Source organism: Thunnus maccoyii, chromosome 2 (assembly GCF_910596095.1).
Source record: "Thunnus maccoyii chromosome 2, fThuMac1.1, whole genome shotgun sequence".
Lineage (NCBI taxonomy): Eukaryota > Metazoa > Chordata > Actinopteri > Scombriformes > Scombridae > Thunnus > Thunnus maccoyii.
In genome coordinates, this window is record NC_056534.1 from 33,400,807 (window position 1) to 33,423,403 (window position 22,597).

A 22,597-nucleotide genomic window follows, 5' to 3' on the forward strand; every position below is an offset into this window, starting at 1 on the left:
ATCACAACTGCAAATTTTCCAAATAATTTTCTGAATCTCCGCAAATTTATCTGAAGTCAACTCAACTCAACTTTATTTATATAGCACTTTACATACAAAACAGTTGACCCAGAGTGCTTTACAGTACACAATGAGAAAAACAAAAAACAACAAAAAAACAAAAGATGACTACAGAGATTTCAAGAGAAATACCTGAGCTGGTTAAGTCAGGCACAATTAATTAAAGGCTAATGAGTAGAAGTGTGTTTTAAGGTGACTCTTGGTGATCTTGGGGGATAATTGGATGGTGGGAGGAAGGGAATTTCATAGTTTTTAGTTTTAGGGCAGCGATCTGAAGTGTATTGTTTCTGACATTTGTTATTTCAGAAGAAGTAATGGTCAGAAATAATACAGAGACTGAATCATAGCATAGTGACTGTTGAGACTGTGCTGTGCTGTATGCCTGGCAGGATGTTACATGCTCTTTCTTCCTCCCACACAAGCCAAATCAACCCAACCCTGGTCTCATCTGGGCCTTCCCCTAGCTGTGTCACCTTCCCTCTAAATTATGTCATGGTAGAAAAATGATTTTTTCTCTCCCCATTTGTCCAGTTTGGTTTTTTTTTTTTTTTATTATTATGGAGGTCCTAAAACCGCACTTCCGGCTTCGTCCTCGACGTTTGCCTCGTACTTGACATGCGCACCCCTGAGTGCCCAGATGCTTCACAACGTTGGCTCGTAACCACTGAATATCTAAAGCAGAAGAGGAAGAAGTGAACCCAACGATGATCCCAGTATGATTTGAATACAGCGTGTCTGGATAACTCAAGGTAATTGTTGTTGCGCGGGACTCGGCAACAGTGTCGTGAAATGATAGCTAAAGAGGGGTTTATAACTTTAGCTAACTTAGCTTAACTGTTACCGTTAAAGTTAGTTAGGTGGGGTTCATCAGCTAACGTTAGCTAACTTTACGCCACTGCGAAACCTTCTGTCGATAGGTGAGGATGTTTTGGGCAACGTGTCCAAGTCGTGCTTTAAAAACACCGCGTTGGTCTGGATGTGATAGCTTTTACTGTTATTCCTTACCAACTTTTCAAGGGGCTAGCTGATGTTAGCATAACTTTGAAGCTAAAGTCAGACTGCAGTCCAACGGACTATGATAAAGTTAGATAACGTTTGCTAAAAACCTAAGGTTCCTAAGAACCAAAATACTAAATTATCGATCTGATGCTGTCTTCAGGTGCTCGTCATAAGCTGTTGAAACTGAAAATTTGATTATTAAAGAAGTGTTTTAGGCCACAGTGTTAGCAAATTGAACCTTAAGTCAACAAACTTTACTGGGTGCAAAAGATGCCTTTGTGTTGCAGTGACGGAGTTTCGAGGAGACACATTAACATAATTTCAACTCAGTGATGATATAACTAACGTTAGCTACCGACTGCAAAAAATGCATTCTGTCCTGGTTTTTAGTTTGGTTTCATCGTCAGGTTTTCATACTGAGTTGACTCCGTTTTGGCATTTTTAGCATTACTACTGCCTCGTTTGTGCGCTTAACTAGTTCTACTGCACATTATACCAGAGTGTGTTGTGCTAATCTGTTAATATCGTAGGCCACGTCCTTATCATTTTCAATTAGTCAAGTGTAACATTATCCATGGTTATTTGTAAAGTGGTTCAGTGGGTGTGAATAAGGGATACAGGTGAGTTGTCATGTCTAAACATTAAAGGCATACTATGCAGGATTTGGTGTTTGGTTGGTGCTTGTAAACACAGCCAGCAGTGTTACTGAGAACAAAGCTGTGAATCATATGAATTAAACATTATTTTCTGATTTATTTATTTTTTTCACAGTGGTAGATTTTGTATGAATGCAGCTGAGGCACATGCCTATGCTGTTGCTGTGGCCTCTCTGCTCTGTGTAGCTCAGCTCAGCCCCGCCCTCAGTCAAACAAACACACAAGGCTCTTTTATAAAGAGACCCCGCATTATAGACGTAAAGAAGATCCGTCATTAAGCTGCCTTTTCTTTTTTACACTGAATCAAACAAAGCTGGCATAGTACTGGCCCCGTGTGTGCTTTTGCACAGTGTGCCTCTGTTCACAACAGCGTCAGCCGAAATTATTATTCCAATGTGTATTTATTAATTTTTATATAAATGTGTTGGCTAATGTTGGCGAATCTCACCCTTCTTACCTTGGCCTGAAGGTCTGACTGATTCACAATCTCACATTCAGTGTGCTAACGTAATGTCACAATATCAGAAAAGGCAGAAAGCGATGCACCCACTGAGATCACCAGTCCTGACCTTTTAAGAAGTGATGTGTGGAAAGTTTTTAGATTTCTGTCAACAGGCGGAATAATTAAAAAAAAAAAAAAAAAAATCACAATGAAAGACTTGAGTCTGGGTGATCAGCGCTGCAACCTGCAGTAAGGGGTTTGGACACAGAGCTCCTACTCACGCTATCGTTTGGGCTTGCAGTGCATCCTGAACCAAATAACACGTCACGTAAGAAGTGCATACTGACGTGGATTTATTTATATTTCAGTTAAGTGCGTAGTTGAATTACTATGATCCAGTACAATGAAAGCTTATTTAATATTTATATTTTAGTTAACATTATTCATTTTGTGCCTAAGTTTAATTATTACTTAGCAAGAAAGCTACCACTTGTTTATTGGTAATGTTGGAGTGCCCTCTAGTGGACAGAACATATAATAACCACATGCTGATAGTGGCATTGGCAATTCATAAGACTGTGTATACACTGTATAGGTACATAGTAAATATTAATAATAGGCTAAATTTAGCACTAACAATTATGAATATAATTCGAATATTAAAAATAAAAATTCAAATTGGATTATAGAGGAAGATTGACAGCACTAGTGTTAATCCATACATGGACTGCAGGACTGTACATATTCAGCTATAGTAATCATTAGTAATGAAGTAGCCTAGTTTTGAATGACAGCTTCCCTGCTATCACATGTTGTTAATATATAACATTTAAACTTTGGTTGAATAAGCACTCAGATCCTTCACTTAAGTAAACGTATCAAAACCACAATGTAAAAATACTTCATTGCAAGTAAAAATCTTGCATTTAAAATCCTACTTAAGTAAAAGTACAGAGGTATTACCAGCTAAATTTACTTAATGTATTAAAGCTAAAGTACTTGTCTTGTGGAAACCAGGCTGTGACTCATATATTAAATACATTTAACAAAGTACATTATTCATACTGTTGAGTCAATGCATAAGCAGCATTTTATTGTTGTAGCTGCTGAGATAAATCTGAGGGGTGTTGAGATGATAGATTGAGTAGGAAAGAAGAAAAATGTAGTTCTGCATACAATTTGGATTAATTTTCAGAACTTCTCTTCAGTCTTTTCATTATTTTGAAATATTGGAGAGTTTAACCTCTTTGGACTTTAAACAGTTGTTTATTTGAAACCATGTGAGGGGAAATGTCTCTTTGGTGGAACTGGAAACATGAAAAAGACACAAATACACATTGATTTTTTTTTTTGTAAGGGGCCACAAGCCAAAAAGTTTGGGAACCGCTGGTTTAATCTTTAACAATGTGTTGTAATTTATAAGCTCATCTGAGAAGTAAATAAAGCTGTCAAATAAATATAGTGCACTTGAAAGTACAATATTTCCCTCTGAAATGTAGTGGAATGGAAGTATAAAGTAACATAAAATGAAAATACAAGTACATTAAAATTGTACTTAAGTACAGTACTTAAGTAAATGTACTTATTTTCTACTATTTGCAACTAAAGGCTTTCTAAAGCTGTTTGCTGTAATAAATGAAGTATAATCATGTGTTAAAATTGTGCGTTCTAAATTTTGACTCCTTGATTACTAATAATCGGTATTGGCCCTGAAAAAAAAGCATATCGGTCGACCCTTATCTCACATTCTGCACGCTGTCATTAGCTAACGGCTACACACCCACTGCCCAAAGGTTGATGCCCAGAAACGTCCCAAACACAGCAAAATAATAAGAACATACAAGCATAGTGCAGCTCTCTGTAGAAACATCCACAGGATTATTTGTATGACTCTATACATTGTTGTTGTTTTTTAAGGAAAATCCTGCATAGTATGCCTTTTAAGATTTGCAACAGGACCAAAATGTTCCACTGCACCTGAAGACATTGGTCATCAGATACTGCCCAAAATGTTTGCTTCCTTAGAAAGGACATTAGATGGCAGTGTGTCATCAACAAGGAAATGACATGTCTTCATACGTTATCTGAAATATAGAAAGCCTCAATTGTAACACTGAGGAGAATGTTTTTTATGATGTTCGTTTGTTATCTTAATGCCAAGCCTGCATAAGATACATAAAGCAGATATCAGTGCTAAATGTTGTGTGAGGAGAGGAAGTTAATTTAATTATGGATGTTCTCCAGGTTCAACATATTCATTACATTTGGGTTTAAAGTACATAAGTCATACATAAAGTCAAACATATGGTAGCTGTTTCTTCTAAGACGATTTTAACAAGCTTTGTACTTGGATCTCACATGTTGGCAAGGAAGTAGGTGCGTCATGAATTTATTATAGTCTGTTAGAATTTATGGGAATTCTGTGGAGAAGGAAGTTGACTGTTCAGTTCACAGCCCGTTGCTCTGTTTGCTCTTTTGTTTCATCAGAGTGAAGCTGCATTGAACCAACCGTGCGTCACCAGTGTTTGGTGTAGTTTGATGTCGTATTATCTGTGTCCTTTGTGGACCAGGATGTCACAACTGTGTCAACACTGAGAGCAGTTTATGCAGTCAACGTTCACTATTGCCATTGTCATGTCAAATATGCAAATACGGTACATGTTTCACCTCCAACAGTTCATGTGATGAAACAGTGCCAGCCTTTTTTTAAAACCTAGCACCCAAACCAGGCAGTAAAGATAATAGAAATCAGGTAGAGAAACAACAACATGGGAGCAATTTACAGCTATTGATGACATTTCAAAATACATAATTAACACCTATTAAGCTACACATTCATGAGTTTCTTGTACTTTTTAAGGACATTCTTGTTGAGGTGGTTTTTGTAGCTAAACAAAAAAACATTCCTGAATTTAAAAAAAAAAAAAAAAAAAATGCGAGAAGTTGTGTTGGTGGAGGATGTTGCTTCAAGTGTGGGTGAGACAATGAAATCCAGGAAAGCCGGTTTGGGTAACAGATCTATGAGTTTGAACGCTTATCAGAAGTCGTAACACAACTGGTATTTTGATTTTACCTCCTTCCTTTTCTTTTTAGCCCTCTATTTAGTCATGTAATCATTTTATTTTTTATACTTTTTCCCTCTAAACTTTGTTGTTTGTGTGTTGCTCCAGAGTGCTTATCTTATTTCACTGGCTTATTGTCTCTTATCATGAGCCTGATAAAGAGTTGAGCGAAACTTGATACTCACTCTACTGTTAATAAATCATCCGTGATCGTATACTTTTATGGGCCGAGTGAGCAGTCTCCGCTTTTATTTTGTTAATATACATCCAAGTTACTATCAGCCTCTGTCCGGGCGTGCACAGATAAGTCAGTCACATTCAAACTCTGCTCCTCTCTTTACTAACAGACTGCACCGTCTGCATGCCGTCACCTCATTGGTCAGAGCGGCCTCGGCCCCTGGCGACCCCTGAGTTACCAGCTTTGATCACACACATCTGCGGTCGGCAGTCAAACTGTAACAATGCCATAAAAACAGTGCAGCGTAGTCAGGACGCAAGATTAGCACCAGCCAACTGCTGGTAAAATATGCAAGTGGCTGGTTAAATTGAAACCATTTGGCTGCTGGACAAAAAAGTTAATTTTGTACCCTGATATTGACTTAGTTTTTACAAGGGTTTCCTCTTTATTTAAGTAGTTCTGGGACCTACAGGCTTCTGCTTTACTCAGTTTACTCTGTCGCACTCCTTTTCTCACATTGCATTGCTTGAATTTCACATCTGTGGTCAATAAAATAAAAAATTCGGGCTATGAAACTGTCTTGAAAATTGGCTACACGGAGACCTACCTGGATTTGTTGTTATTTCAGAGGAAGTAGCAGTCAGAAATAATACAGAGACTGAATAATAGCATAATGACAGTTCAATCTCCTCAGCTGTATGCCTGGCAAGATGCTACACGCTCTTTCCTCCTTCCACTCAACCAATCACGAGCTGTAATCCACATCAACCCAGCCCTGCTCTCATGCAGCCCCTCCCCCAGCTGTATGGCTGTTACACCCTCCCTTCCCTTCTCTTCATTTCTCCTCTCCTCCGCTGCCTGCTGGCTCTCTCGCATGCCGTCCTTTTCCCCAGTGCAGCTTGTCTAAAGAGAGGAATAAAAAGAAAGCGAGGTAGGAAAAGAGAAGAGGGGGATTTTTTAGCTCAGAATCCAGAGAGGCGTGTGATGGAAAAGCACCGTGGTTCTTTGTGCATAAACCCTCATGTGAGTCATACAACCTTCTTTTTTTTTTTATGTTTCCTCTCTCGCTCATGTTTTTTGTCTTCATCTTCTTACCGTTCCTGTCTGTCTCACTGTCTGCCATCACCTCCTCCTTCTTCTTCTTCTTCTGTATGTACAGTATCTCTGTCTGCCTCTATTGCTGTGTCATCCCTGCCTTTTCTCTTTGCATATGCGACCCTGCCCCCATACCATAAGGCTGGCTGCTGATGCTGTCTTGTGACGCTTGAGTAGAAGTCATGGTGTGCTGAATGAGAGTCAGACTAAATCACAGGATGTAGTCTGAGAAGTTTTTTTTTAGCGTGTGTGTGTGTGCGTGTGTGTGTGTGTGTGTGTGTGTGACATGAGAGTGGAAGAAATGCTGCTGTTTTGTTTTCTCTACGTCACACAGACACAATAGACAGAGATAACTTGGAAGTCGGCGTTCACCGGGTGATGTGACACTAAAGGTGTGGTAACCCACGCTGCTGTTGATTGAAGACTGCATGTGAACTTAAACATAAGCTGTCCAAACACTGTCTTATTCTTCCTGTCGCTGCTCTGTTAGTGTGCATATCTGATCATAACTAGGGTGATTTGCAAAACTAAGGTGATGATGAACAACGTGAAATTAACATTCAGCAAAGACGATTAAAAGTAATGATTTTAACTAAACGGCAGTGCTGCTTCTGGGCATTTGGAGGAAAACATCAACCCCTGCTTTGAATGAAAACGTGCCAAAAAAGGGTGTAACCGGCAACAAAACAATTCAACAACTTATTTCCTCGAAGGCGGGTGTTAACAGTATGTGTTTACCACTAAGTATAGAAAATGAATCATAAAGGTAACTGTAAGGATTGCACCAGACTTGAGAGGATAGCTCACTATGGTGAAATAGAAACACATGACACTGCTATAGATTTGACTGCATGTATTGAACAGTACACCAGGTAATAAACAGGTGGGACACAAGCTACAATGTAGATCTATCCACAGATTCAATTAGAAAATAACAAACAAACAAACAAACAAAAAGACACACATGTAGCTGTTAAGCAGCTGCTCTCATGTCTCCCCGGGTTTTGGTGCTTGTTTCAGCAGAAACTCTCCCACTGTCTGGCTGCTCGGCCTGCTCTCGGTGTGTGTCTAACCAGATGGCAGGCAGGTTGATCTGGTTCTGGTTCTGGTTCTGGTTCTGAGTGGCGGTCATCCTCTGGCTCGTCCCCGTGTCTGTGTGCAACCACAGCCTGGAGTCTGAAGCCCACCGGCACTGACCCTTATCTAGGCTACTTAGATCTAGGCTAAAAGCGCTCCATGGATGAGTGTCATCGACGAATATCTTATCTTGTAAATGTCCAGTGTAACTGGTAACACTGGTGTTGTCACAAGTTAACTGGTGGGAAAATGTCCTCACCATGGCATCCCTAGTACCAATCAGAACCAGGGACTGAGAAGCTGCACAAACATCTGGAACTACCAATGCAAGTGTTGGCACTTCAGCTTCAACCCTGAGGAACTCTTTGGGAAAGACAACACTCAACTTAATGAATCCCAAATAGGGTACAGATCGGCCATTGGCCCTCTCAACCTCTAGTAACTCAATGGCTGGGTTGCACCAACAAAGATTCATTTTTAAACCCAATTAAATCATGGTTTAACTTTTATTTATGTTGCACCAAACTTTAAAACCAGTTTAAAATTAAGAAAGACTTTTTGAAATCGATTGAGCAGAAATAATCAAATTCCTCGAAGGAAGTTAAGGGATGGACTTAGCCCAGTTGAGTTTTATGATTTTCAAGATACCGGTTCAACAAGGAAACTGTTCTAGAGCTTAACAGGAAGAGTGGAACAACTGTTAAACATGGCAGTGAAAAAATGCGGTTGTACCACCAATGCTCTAACACCTCATGACCCTGAGATCCATATCAATCTTCTGCTCTACAACCAAAATATCTATACAAGTGTGTCCTGTTGGGTTGCTTGTGCTTCCTGCTGCTGTTTGCTTTCAAATGAAGATGATTATGATGATGGTGATAAATAAGTTGAAGTAAAACTGACTTGCTGGTTCTCCTCCAGCTCCACTGGCTGCAGTGTGGAGTAACCTCTGTTAAGGAGTTGTACTACTGTTGCAGGTGGCATCAATGTGACCATCCTCCCCACAATGAAAACAGGTCAACGTGTCATGTGGTGACAGTTTTGGTTCTGTCTTTGCCTGGTTAGGTTTTTTAGTTTCAGGTTTTTTTTAGTTGCTTTTGCTCTTTCAGTTCATTAATGCTGCTATAATCAGTTTCAGCTTGTGTTTCACCATGTATGGATGGAAGGATATAAGATTTTATCTTATATTGGGATAAAAACGCTCAAGATAATTTAATCGTGGTGAATTTCTATTATCGGGATTATCGTAAAAATGCTCACGTTTGTGAATATCCTCACGAGTGACTTGTCTAGCTCACTAATATACAGTCCTAGTGATTTTCTGAAGGCTGGGAGTGTGACTGCTCGGATATCAGGTTGTGTTAATGGATGTTTTTTCTCTTATTGTGATACCTGCTTGGTGTTGGCAAGAGTCTGAATCTGTCCTTTCACTAAAAAGATATGTGTCCCATGATGCAATAAAAATATTTGTTTCTTAACAAAATATAAGGTCATTTTAAAAGTTTTAAGCATATTTTGATTTGATTATCGGGAGAATATCATCAATCGCAATTATTTTGGCCAGGATAATGGTGACATGAAACTTTCATATTCTCCCACGCCTAGTGTGGACATCTGCTAGTGTCCGTACACAGTATGTAACATCAGGATCATCAGGTGATGAATGGATATTTAGGGCAACAGGGGTCCTAATGTCTGCAGGGCTGCTCCACAGAAGAATTTAGGGATGGCAGGAGCTGAGAGGATGGGTCACCACGGTGAAATAGAAGCACATGACACTGCTGTAGATTTGACTGCAGGTATTGAACAGTACACCAGGTAATAAGAGGTGGGACTTAAGCCCAACTGAAAGCCTGAATCACATCCCTGTTTGGAGTCAAAGGGATTCAAAAAAAACATTATTTTGTTATTGAAAGAAGGAAAAAAAAAAGCATTTGGAGATACATTTGAGTTGGTGTTGACTGGTTGCTGAGCTGGCAGGAGGAATTACACATGTATGTAAACACAGTTGTGGACACAGTGTTTTGTTAGCAGACATTAAGCTCATCCGGTTCAAAGGCGGAAGTTAACAAGCCAACAGTGCTCGTAGTAAACTTGCACAGTAACACTGTAACGTAGGTAAGGATTTTATTTATTAACCGACTAGAGATCCTGCAGAAGCTGTTACATGTTGAAAATATAGTAACTGAAATGCCTTTTGAAATAAAGGTTATAATCTAAGAAAATATAATTTAGTCCAGTTTTAATGGGCAGTCTCTTCACTTGCAAATCCACAGAACCACACTGACTGGGCTGGTGTGTTATTAGCTGCAATAAACTAACTAAATCTCATAAAATGAGAGGCAAAATCCACAAGCTTCTGCTCCATTAAATCCTCACGTTTTCAATCTAAGCGGCGTGACAATAATGGGCCACTCAGGGGCTGCTGAAGAGTCTGTCTGCGGTGTGCCGTTGATCTCTTGCTATCTGGGCCGGCTACACTGGACATGTCGACTTTCTGAAATTCCTCCTTCACACTGTCAGCTTTTCAGATTTGTATGTATTCCATCTGGTTACAAAACAAGAAATCATGGATTGCAAGTTAATTTAATTTGTGGTCATTAGCTAGTAAGTAATGCTGGCTTGGAGGTAACAAAAACATTTCTTTTTTGAGAGTGATTATCTCCCACATTCACAGATGCAACCTTTATCTACGGAAAGGGGCGACTGCAGGAATAATAGTGTTGCTAGAGAGCACAACACACACATCAGCCAAGTCTGTTGTTAACTTTAAAAGCTACCCGGTGGCATTTTTAACCATTTAAAAGTGCAATGGAGAAATGTCTTAATGAGTAGGTCACAGTTTTATTTACAGCTCATGTACAAATGTTGAATATTTACAATCATTTTTTAATGAATTGTTTAGTCTTTAACATAAAAAATAATGTCTTGTTTAATCCAGCAAACAGTCCAAAACTCAAAGATGGAAAAAAAAAAATATTCGTGCTGTCCACTGTCATCGTCCGTATTCAAGCTCGAACATGTACGGATGGATTTGAGAAGTTGACATTTGGAGTAAAGAGGGAGAAAGAGGAGTGAAATCCTGCTACTATAGAAATGAGCATAATAAGTCCCCTTTAAGTATGTGGTAGGAAAATATGAAGAAAGAAATACTTTCTGGTTTGGCTCAGTAAGGGTCACGCCTTTCAATGAATGAGAGAACAAGAAAAGAACTGTCATCAGGATCTGTCAGATGGAGACGTGAGACCAGCATGTTAAATAACCATTTCATTTACATAACAAGGTGTGTGTGTGTGTGTTTGGTGGACGTAGGAACAAAGCTGTGAGTACTATGTACTCTTTCAAGATTGACATACCAGCATTCATTGTGATGCGCCCAGGTGTCACTCCATTCAGCCGGTCTCAGTGGCGTCAGAGGGATCTGGTACAACCTGTTTATGCGTATCAGAATTGTATGACGGCTTTCTTTGTGCACCTGAACTCACATGACGTAGCACTGTCCTTTTTAAAATATAAACGGCTCTGTATTTTCCATGTTGTTCAATTTAAAAACCCCTTGATTTGGCTTCAAGCGTGGCTACTTTATGAAAACAGATACAGTTTGGAACATGCTGAAATACCTGCATCCTTCATCTCTTATGTCTTCTTGTAGATGTATCGCATTAACGTGAACTGGACTGACGGTCAAGACTGACTATGACGAACAGCATTCCAGTATTCATTGTGACGTGCCCAGGTTTCACTCCATTCAGCTGGTCTCAGGCATCAGAGGGATCTGGTACAACCTGTTTTATGTGGGTCAGAATTAGATCAGGTCACAATAATTTACTCTCCCAGCAAACTTTTTCATGTATGGCAGCATTCTTCATGCAGCTGAACTCACATGACATAGCACTGTCCGTTTTAAAATATAAATGGCTCTGTATTTTCCATGTTGTTCAACTTAATGATTTGATTTGGCTTCAAGTGTGGCCTCAGATATATCTTGTAAAACCCACAATCTCTTTGTCCCTACATCTGTGCCCTTTTTCCAGTGAATTGGTTCAGCTATATTTACTTTTCGCCTTGTTCAGCATACCTGGGAACAGCGGGGGTGGTTCAGTTTGATGCCATCAGGGCAGCACAGAGTAGCCATTCATTTACATAGTAGTAGTAGTACAGATAGACATTATTACAAGGAGCATGGACTATGTTAAGCAAATCTGCCCATCAGTTTTTTTTCAGAAATGGATCATGGTACAATAATGTAATAGAACAACACATACAAGCTAGTAAAGAAGATTCTCTCTGCTTGGGAACTTTATGACTTTGTCTTGGATGAACATGATGGAATTTAACATTCATGCCACAGTGGGAACCCTGTTTTTTAGCCTTTTTGTTTGTTCATTCTGAAGTCAATGAACCCCCGCACCCCTCCCCATTCCTATTCCCAGAAGTGCAGAGGAATGAAATGCAGCTCAGCCAGTTGCTAAATCTAATCTGCAGAGTTTGTAAATTGCAAGCATTCAATCCACTCTGGAATTCGTGGTCCCTGTGATTTACCGCATGGGCTCCAATGTGTACAGTAACTCTGCGTATGTTTCCTGGAAGTACACCTGAAAATCGGTGTTGCCAAGAACTAGACTTTAAGACCTTGAACGTGTGAATGGAAAAGTGCACCTATCATAATGCGTTCACAGCAGTAGGTGGCAGCAGGTGTTTCTAAAATGAGGATTATCTTTGGAATGACGGGAGCCTTCGTTAATGTTATCAGTAACACCTGTGCTTCTTTAGCTCACTCAGCTATGTTTAACTGGTGCTGAAGTTCACACTGATGCCTATTGGAAGTCTGGTGCTTAAAGTACTGTAGTTGCAATTTTATGTTGTGTGTATTGTTATCATCATATCACCACCATAATCCTACTTAAGATTCCTTTTGGGCTTGTCACACTGAAATCTTTATTTCTTTTTCATTGACTCTGTTCGACTGAGGTCTTGAACCTCTGTATCAGAGGAGGGGTAATGACAACCGAGTACTGCGAGGTACTCACCTAAATGTGTGATTCACTCTGTCAACGTTTCTCCTGGACGCCCTTTTGCACCCAAACAGACAATAAACATAGAGAAACGCTTTTGCATACCTTCCCCTTTGCCGCTGGTGAACTGTGACTTTGTTGTCCGCTCGCTCAGTGACATCGCAGAGGTTGCCCTTTATTTAAACCAGACATTTCCAACCTTCCCTTTCGGAAACCTTGGTGACAAATGTCTACACCACAACATGAATGAAATGGCTGAAAGAGAACAATAGAAAATGCTCCACGCTAAACACAACAGCATGTTCACAGACCACATTATGTTTCCAGATGTGTTTTTGGAATACAATAAGTTTTTTTGATTGACTGATTGTATTTATCAAACCTAATTCTAGTTTATATTGCCTACTGATTTTTCCCTGTTAACTGGTAAAAATAAGCTGTCTTGATAGATCTGACAGCTTACAATGACAAGCTTACTACTGTTTTTTTTTCACCACCACCACCACATTTTTGGCCCAACTTTGCAACGGAAAGTATATTACTATTAGTATCAGTAAAGTATCCTCCTTCACTCCTGTCATGTGATCCAGGTGTGTATGCGTGACCCTTGCCTTGCCATGCAAAGCACCGTCCTACAGCATGTTTCACATCTCTGGAATAAATGTGTCAGCATGTCTTCTTTTGTGTAACATACACAGCGTTTTTAGTGTAGTTTTGTTGTGTTTTCATGCTTCAGCATCTGAGTATTCGGAAGGCCCAAGTGAGTATGTACCTGTTGGTGGGCTTGTATTAAAAAATAATGGTTAATATTATGCTCTTCAAACTGGATCTCACCTTCTCTTTTGTCTTCTAGGAGCTATACTATCTGAAAATGCAAAGAAGCAGAGAAAGGCTGGAGAGGGAAAAGATGGACGTGCAGAATCGGGTACAGAATGACTTTGTGTTTATATGAAAATAAGAGTTTATGTAGAACATTATGACTCTAGTTCAGAAATGTATACATGAAGCATTTTTCTGTGATTATATACACAATTGTGAGGAAACGGTAATATTCCAGCAGATCTCAGTAGTGAAATAGCTATTTTTACTTGTTTGGATTGGAATAAATAAAGACTTCAGTGTGTTGTGCATGTTAAATCAAATCAACTAATAGCATTTGTGTGTTTCCTTTTTGGCGCAGTGCAAAAAGAGGTTGAGGGTGTGTGTGGCGACATGCAACAGAGCGGACTACTCCAAGCTGGCTCCCATCATGTTTGGGATCAAATCTCATCCTGAAGAGTTTGAACTAGAAGCAGTGGTGCTTGGTTCACATCTCATTGATGACTATGGGTAAGACCAACTGGCCTTTTTATGAAGTTTGTTTCATATCCTAAAACAACCCAGATGTGTTCGACTGGGTTTAGATCTGGAGACTGCAAAAGCCATTTTCATGCTCATCAGATCATTCAGTGGAAGTATCTGCATTCATTATGTTTTTTTTGTCCTACTTTCCGCTGCTCTCCAGGAACACTTTTCGTATGATCGAGCAGGATGACTTTGACATCAGCTCCAAGCTCCACACCATCGTAAGAGGGGAAGACGAGGCGGCCATGGTGGAGAGTGTTGGGCTGGCGCTGGTGAAACTCCCCGACGTCCTCCAGAGGTTGCAACCTGACATCCTGGTCGTCCACGGTGACCGTTTTGATGCGCTGGCTCTGGCAACGGCTGCGGCACTGATGAACATTAGAATACTTCACCTGGAGGGAGGAGAGGTGAGGATGCAGGGATTCAGAATATTAATGACACTCATCGATCAGTGAAAGAGGAGCAGCATTATTAAGTTTACCTGATGAAGAGTTTTTGATCTGATACACCTGTCTATAAGACTTTCACGTGACAAATAACATTTAACATCTCCTCTCTCCCTTGCTTATTTTCCTAGGTGAGTGGAACAATTGATGACTCAATCCGCCACGCCATCAGTAAACTGGCCCACTACCATGCCTGCTGCACACGCAGGGCAGAGCAGCACCTCATCGCCATGTGTGAGGACCACTCTCGCATCTTGCTGGCTGGCTGCCCCTCTTACGATAAGCTGCTGTCATCTCATCACAAACAAGACTACATGGATATCATTAAGAGCTGGCTGGGTATGTGAAAAGCGTGTATTGACAGGGTAGCTGTGTATGTCTGAATGATAATGTTGCAGAAGTGAGTCGTACACAAAATATCGTCATAAAGATTTATATCCACGTTTATGGTTTTTATTGGTTCTGCAGGTGACAAGGTTCAAGATCATGACTACATAGTGGCTTTGCAGCACCCAGTCACCACTGACATCCAGCACTCCATCAAGATCTATGGACTAATGTTGGATGCTCTGCTGTCCTTCAACAAAAAGACCCTCATCCTCTTCCCTAACATCGATGCTGGTTAGTTACACCCACTAAACCAATCAGTTCCTCTATATGTGTGAAGTAGAACTAGGATGAATGAAGCCGTCTACGTCCCTTGACCTGCCTTATCCCATGTCAACAGGAAGTAAGGAGATGGTGCGCGTGATGCGGAAGAAGGGCATCGAGCAGCACCCCAACTTCCGGGCGGTGAAGCACATTCCCTTTGAGCAGTTCATTCAGCTGGTCTGCCACGCCGGCTGCATGATCGGAAACAGCAGCTGCGGAGTACGAGAGGCCGGGGCCTTCGGCACGCCTGTCATTAACCTGGGAACAAGGCAAACAGGCAGAGAGACAGGTGAGAAGCCCCGATAACAACATTACTGTCACCTGCTTCACCCAAGTGTGGTTGTGGTTTCATCCACCGCAGTTCAAATCCAGCCTGGGAACGTTTCTGCATCTCTGTCTCTCTCCCATCTTTCCTGTCCTACTATTGCTATTTAATAAAGGCACAAAATAATACATAGATAGATCAAATTATTAACACAGCATCACATGTGATGAAGTAAGGTGCAGCTCTTTAAAAGTTGTTTGGTTACATAGCTTGTTTGAGCTTTGAAAAATGACTATATATATAACATCGGTTCATTTAAACAAAACTATTACTTCAACACTTGCAAATGTCCTTATGTGTACATGACTGTTATCACTGGGAATTGGCAGAACAGTTTGCTGTTAGGTGTCAAGATCAGTTACCTCATATTATCAGTGCAAAGCAAATACATTATACTGTTTAATGAATCTACCTCAGGTTGTTTATCTAACGGCGTTTCCCTCTCTATCAGGTGAAAATGTTCTACATGTGAGAGATGCCGACACTCATAATAAGATCTACCACGCTCTGGAGCTGCAGTTTGGAAAGAGATACCCTTGGTAAGACCGATGTACTGCGCCCGTCTCATTTTGTGTCACTTTGTCCTCCAGTCAATAAATGAGAGAAATAACCTGAGCAGAAAATGTCAGTCAGCCATTCAGCTCTAACATCTGCAGATCAGTGATTTTATTTGCAATGGTTTGTAGAAGTTGGCTTTCTGATTTCAGTCAGCTGAACCAGGCACAGCTCTACAATGTGATCCTGATCTCCCTGTCAAACACTGACATTGAATTTAAGCTGTGGCATTGTATTAAGAAGTAGAATAATAGAAAATTTGCATGTATTTCTGTTTCCCATCAGCTCTAAGATTTATGGTGATGGCAACGCAGTGCCTCGTATACTCAAGTTTCTACGTACCATCGACCTGGAGGAGCCCCTCCAGAAGACCTTCTGTTTCCCCCCGATGAAAGACTCCATCTCCCAGGACATCGATCACATCCTGGAGATGCAGAGCGCTCTGGCCGTTGACCTGGGAGGGACCAACCTCAGAGTAGCTATCGTCTGCATGGGGGTAAGCTGCGTAGACTCTTACCAGGACTGACATATCAGTATAATAGTTTTTGTTCTGGTGTTTCTTCATTTTTAGGAACCTTAAGTATTTATCATGGTGCTCAGTGAAGATATTTGTTTCACTTTGACATCGTAGAGTCATTTTCAGCACTAATGTCTTTACAGATATTGTTTTCATTGTGATTCAATTTGGCCTTAATTATGCACTAAACATCATTTGTTTACCATTAATTATAGCAGCATAATACTTTGGATAACATTGGAGATATATCATTCATACACTCTCAAGATGTTTCTTTTTAATTTACTTTTTGGTATGTGACAATGAAATACTAATAAACGCTACATGCTCTTCTTCTCTCCTACTTTTCTCCCCTCTTTTTTTTTCTTCTCCACCACTCTGTCTCTGTCTCCTTAACCCCCTCTCTCTCTCTCTCACCAGGGTAGGGTAGTAAAGAAATATACTCAGCCCAATCCAAAGACCTTCGAGGCCCGGATGAATCTCATATTAAAGATGTGTACAGATGCCATGCAGGACGCTGTCTGCCTCAACTGTAGAATACTTGGTGTTGGTATGAAAATACACACACAAATAGAAATTCCTTAATGAAAGATACGATCTAGACAATCTTTTTAAGTGTGATGTTCATCATGTGTGACAAGCTTTAACAATATACTTGATGACTGATGCTGAAAAACCAGTACCTCACCTTTTATAAAATCTCTCATCTACATCTCAGGAGTGTCCACTGGTGGGCGTGTAAACCCACAAGAAGGTGTGGTGCTACACTCCACGAAGCTGATCCAGGAGTGGTCTTCTGTGGACCTGAGAACACCCATCTCCGACGCCTTGCACCTACCTGTCTGGGTCGACAACGACGGCAACTGCGCTGCGCTGGCGGAGAGGAAGTTTGGTCACGGCAAGGGAGTAGAGAACTTTGTCACTGTCATCACAGGAACAGGTGAGAGGGTCATTTGTTCTTAAATTATCAGTGTGAGCTGGGTTGGTGCCAGTAATTACATTTAATAACATATTGTAGTCCAGTTATTTAAAAAAACTAATTAAAATAGTTTAGGAAATTATTTTAGGTTATCACAGTGCTCTCCTAGTGCTATTCAAGTTGCTATTTCTATCATGTACATTAGATGTTAGATATGAATCAGAGTTAACAAGCTGCAAGGTAAAAATTTTTATTCAGTTGACTTGAAACATTTGACTGTGTTTAGGTATTGGAGGAGGGATCATCCATCACAACGAGCTGGTCCATGGCAGCACCTTCTGCGCTGCCGAGCTGGGTCACATCATGGTTTCATTAGAAGGCCCGGAGTGTTCGTGCGGCAGCAGAGGATGCATAGAGGCCTATGCGTCCGGCATGGCCCTGCAGAGAGAAGCCAAGAGACTGCATGACGGTTAGTGTTTGTTTTTGTATGTGTGCAGCTGCTTGGGAATGTGCTGAGTCTCAAGTAGACTCGCAAAGATCAGAGGAGTGTGTCCTTTAAACACGGTGTCTGAACATCCTAAAAACAACTTGTAGTCACTGTCTAGGATTGTATGTTGAGAAAGCTAAAGTCCACCCAAAAATGTTTCAGTATCGGGCATCACTAGAATAAAATGGCTTGAGATTTGTACATCCAGCCTGAATGATTTTGAAAACATTATGAGTTAGATTAAGCTGAATGAAATACTATAAATGTGTAGTATATTTTCCAGCAAACACTCTTTGAGCAGCTACTTTACCAGAAAAAAGCAACTGGTGTATCTGTTTACAACACAACCAAACACGCTCATGTTTTAATTAAGAGGTTGATCGATAATAATTGCAAGTATGATTTGATTTCATGCTCCACATGGTGCAAGTACTTTTTCACACAACAGCAATAGGCCCAGTAAAGTTGGAAGTGTGCAGCTTGTCACCTGCAGCTCTTTATATAATATCATATATATATATTTCCACTACTCTGCAATATCTCAAACTGATACGCTGACAAAAAAATGCTGAAAATGTCTCGTTTTGTTGATGCTTTTCAACGAACCATCGCGGTCAGCACTAACCGCAAACAAACATGCACAAACAGTCAACGCTGTGACTACCAGATGAATGCTTTTAATGTCAAGCTGTAGGAAATGTTTGGTTTGAATGAGCAGTAATTGAACACAGCTTTGATACAACTGTGGGAGAGTGAACAGTAAACACTGAAGCTGAGACAAAATACAGTAATCCCTTCTGCATGCGAAGGCGATTTTAATTCAGCGTGGGAACGGTGGACTCTGCCACTAACAATGAAAACTATGATAAAGAGAGATACTTACTCAATGTAAATACATCGAGTGTTTATTAACCTTAACCCTAACCCATAAAACTTAAAATGTGCCTTAATTTTGTTGAAATCTAGCAGGATAAAGAAACCTCATCGGAACAGTTATATCAAGTTAATTAAATGTACCTCCTTACCACATGACATGCACTGTATGTCTCATCAGTCATTGTTCACATACACACATCTGACCTGTGTGCTGGTGGGTCTTTTCAGAGGACCTGCTGACAGTGGAGGGGATGGATATGAAGCTCATGGAGCCAATCACTGCTGCCCATCTCATCAACGCAGCCAGACTGGGGAACTCCAAAGCTGAAGCTGTTCTCAATAAAGGTCTGAGTCAAAAGCAAACAATTCTGAAAAAATTCTTACTCACTGTTTCTGTAGAATCTGGCTTTAAAACCATAAAAAAAAACAAAAAATCTAATTTCTGTCTGTCTTCCTCTCCAGCTTCCACAGCGCTAGGTGTGGGCATCATCAACATCCTCCACATAGTCAACCCCTCACTGGTGATTCTGTCCGGTGTCTTGGGCTCTTACTACCAGGCCCCAGTGCAACAAGTCATCTCTCAGAGAGCCCTCTTCTCCACCCAGAGTGTCAAGGTTGTCACATCAGACTTGGAAGAGCCTGCTTTACTTGGAGCTGCTAGCATGGTGTTAGACTATGCAACCAGAAGGATATATTGAAAAATATAGGCCCTAATTTTTGATTTTCTAAGGACTGCTAATAAGAACAAGACCGCAAAACTGAAAAGTAGTCATTATTCTGCCCATATAGATACATAAACATATCTAGGGGGCACATGCTGAGGGCTAAAGTGAAAGACGACGTGTTCAAACCATTATGTCAGTGTTTGACACAAGTAACATTTGGGGGGGGGGGGGGGGTTATCTTGTTGATAACCTCAATGATGGCAGTTTTTCTTGTGGTGTCCACAAAAATACAGATTCTCAAACCCATGACATAATCCCTTCACTTGGCCAGATGTTGGCCAGATTCCAACATGGACACTTTATGTGTGATGTGGGTCCATTGCACGGGCCGGACATCCCACCACTCTTAACTTATTTACATTTTCATGGTTTGAAAAAAAACATTTTTGAGCAAGCATCACCTTTTTGAATAACGTACAAAGCCATCTCCGAGCTAATATTACCCATACAGGGCCAGACTGACTTGTAATGTGATGTGGGTGGATGATAAACTCATTAGTAAATGGGAAGCTTGTTTCCGATGTGACCAAAATATTGCTGAAAATTCTCCTGTTGCTATTTCTTTATTCATTCATTGTCTCTGTCTCACTTTTCTATCTTCTGAATCTTTTAGGATTTTTAATTTTCAATTTTTATTTCTTTTGGAGATAAGGGGGGGGGACTATCAAGATAGGATACATTTCCATGTTTTGTTATAAATTAAATTATTTAACGTATAGGAAAATACTCAGAGTGCTTTTGAGAAGATATTATGGTTTGTGGTCTTCAAGACTTTGGGGATAATAAATGGAAACTATAAAATCAGTTGAAACACTATTTTATTGTACTCAAATGTTAATGTCAAGATTTGAACTGATCTGATCTTCTAAGAATATATTTTATCTCAAAAAATATTTACGTGATTCGTATGTACTGTTACATACTGTGTTGTACATTACATGTCATTTGAAAATTTTGAATACATTTCTATGTTTATTGGTTTATGTTGGTCCAAATTCTACTGCAAAAGTCTAATCCATGATGTTTGGGTTTTTTTAGCCCTCTTTGGTTTTTATGTAAAACATCGACATGAACAAATCTGATATTAAAGGGATGTGGGTCCAGTAGAGTAAACCCGTTGACTGAGCTGCTGGTTCTAATAGTAGTTTTCCCATTGCAAATTTTCTCCCCCTGGATATTAAATCAATACAAAACAGCTTTGTCATGGACACAGGTGTTAATGTTTCAACTTAATTTATGTCTATCTTTATGTCTGTTCAGAATCTGAAATATGCAGATGGCACCTGGTTTGAAGATATTAGCCAGAGCTGACAAAGAGCAGCATCTTTATATCTTGCAGTACTAGTGAAAGTGAGCATTATACAGTGAGTCTCCCAAGAATAATGGCTGCATTTCTGTCATTTCATTGGTTTGCACGGGCCTGTATAAAAACACTGTCTTGTTTTAGATATACAAGAAATAAACTTAACTGACAGGAACAGATATACAGGGTTAACATGAGCTTGCAAAAGATAAGCTATTAATGCACACATTTGACTTTTTAAAAAACAAATAAACAAATCAATATACATTAATTTTAGTGACTATGCAAGCAGGAGAGTGTTATACCTATCCAAGGGTTGGAAATATGTATGAAACAGCCAGACACAACATTGTTTATGGGGAAAAAAAAACAATAAATGAGACTTTAATTTAGGAACCATGGCAACCCATTATAACCCTTTTGCAGTCTGTATCCCATATCATCAACAGATTTGGGCTTTAACAGAGCTGCAGTGCTATAGTCCCTGCTGCTACAGTGTCTGAAATTTTAAGTTTAAAAGTCAGTTTGTCAGCCTAGCACAGCCAAAAAACAGTATTGCACCGCTCAGTCATCGATTTATTAGTATTTACACCCTGTAAGTTGATCTGTGCAGCCATGTTCAGTTATGTTTGATGTTTATCACTTGTCCAGTCATTTTATGTTGTTCTGAACTATTATGCCTTAATTACAGTCATAAAAAGTGAGATTTCAAAAGATAAATGTCATTTTTGTCAGGTTTTCTTATTTGTCTTCTCAGTCATTGTCATTAATTAGAACCCAGGTCATAGTCAAGTCCTGACATCCCGAAGTCCCAAGACTAAGGGAACACCATCATATATGTGACAACTCTGTGCTGAAGATAAAATTCTCAGCTGTATCAGCAAGGTGACACCCTTTTCCCCCTCGCAGTATATACTATAAGGAGAAAATGGAAAGACCTCTGTAAAGTAAGCAGCAACCAGATGGTGTTTTTGCTACTTGCAATTCAGCTATGCAGGCCTCAGCTCAGTGCACCAGAATGATGTTTCTAGTTTGGTTCTAGCTTTGAAATACTGTAGTGCAGAATCACTCCAACTGTTCCAACATTTGCTGAGTCACATCGATAATATTCTGGTGCAGTTTAAAAGCAGTATGTTTGCTCCCAGCTACATACCTTGATTCAAGTGAGTGCTTGCCACCTGAGCCCTTTGAGACTGTCAGAGCTGTAAATAATTTACCACCATGGCATTATGTTTTGGCTGGATACAATAACTGTTGCTGGTGTGCCTCACCAGCTACATGGCAGAGTGGCAAAGAAAAAGCCAAAATCCCATGACATCTCTGCTTGACAGGAAATTGTTAACCATGAGGCCAAAATTAAGCTAATGATCACTAAGCCAACGATTTGTGTGTAAGCCAAACAGTGCACATCATCAGTAAGCACAACCATGAAGCATGGTGGTGGCAGCATCATGCTGTGGGGGATGCTTCTCTGCAGCAGGCTTGGAAGAATTGTGGAGGTATTAATGGCGATACAAATGATACCCTGAAAAAAAAACTGCCAGTTTGTGCAATAAAACAGTACTGTTTTGATGGATTTTTATTTTAGCATGAAAACCTAAAGACAAAACACATATAATATTGTATATTTGTATTTGCATAAAATAACATCCATGTGCATAACGTTACTATGCATACATATGTATTAGGATTTTTAGTTGAGCAACATAACTGAATATCTCTATATATTAAAATACGGGCCTTATAATGATATTAAATATATTTCAGTTGAATCTCACCTAATCGCAGACTGCGGTTTTTTTCTCAAGTCTGACAGCACGTAGCAGGTCATGGGACCCGTATGCAAGAGGGTTTAAAGATTTGAT

General features: G+C 40.0%; 1 protein-coding gene and 1 long non-coding RNA gene across 4 annotated transcripts; one reads left to right on the plus strand and one right to left on the minus strand.

Moving 5' to 3' along the window:
* The first annotated feature begins 656 nt into the window (after positions 1-656).
* gne (glucosamine (UDP-N-acetyl)-2-epimerase/N-acetylmannosamine kinase) lies at positions 657-21,452 on the plus strand. 2 transcript variants are annotated; one of them, XM_042428140.1, is made up of 14 exons: positions 657-809; positions 13,438-13,509; positions 13,765-13,913; positions 14,089-14,335; positions 14,506-14,713; positions 14,843-14,995; positions 15,102-15,314; positions 15,802-15,889; positions 16,191-16,401; positions 16,843-16,972; positions 17,141-17,362; positions 17,628-17,810; positions 18,933-19,049; positions 19,167-21,452. In XM_042428140.1, the coding sequence occupies exons 2-14, from the start codon at positions 13,456-13,458 to the stop codon at positions 19,400-19,402; spliced, it is 2,211 nt and encodes a 736-aa protein (XP_042284074.1). In that variant the 5' UTR covers positions 657-809; positions 13,438-13,455; the 3' UTR covers positions 19,403-21,452. The 2 variants fall into 2 exon arrangements, with proteins under 2 accessions (XP_042284074.1, XP_042284085.1); XM_042428151.1 differs by lacking the exon at positions 657-809 and adding an exon at positions 834-977.
* Positions 10,394-13,431, minus strand: LOC121908263. Of its 2 annotated transcripts, XR_006099208.1 has the most exons (4): positions 12,112-13,431; positions 11,190-11,354; positions 10,926-11,000; positions 10,394-10,794 (listed from the first exon to the last, which is right to left on the minus strand). It is a non-coding gene; the product is annotated as an uncharacterized LOC121908263 (long non-coding RNA). The 2 variants fall into 2 exon arrangements; XR_006099206.1 differs by having other exon boundaries at positions 11,190-13,431.
* Positions 21,453-22,597: the final 1,145 nt, after the last annotated feature.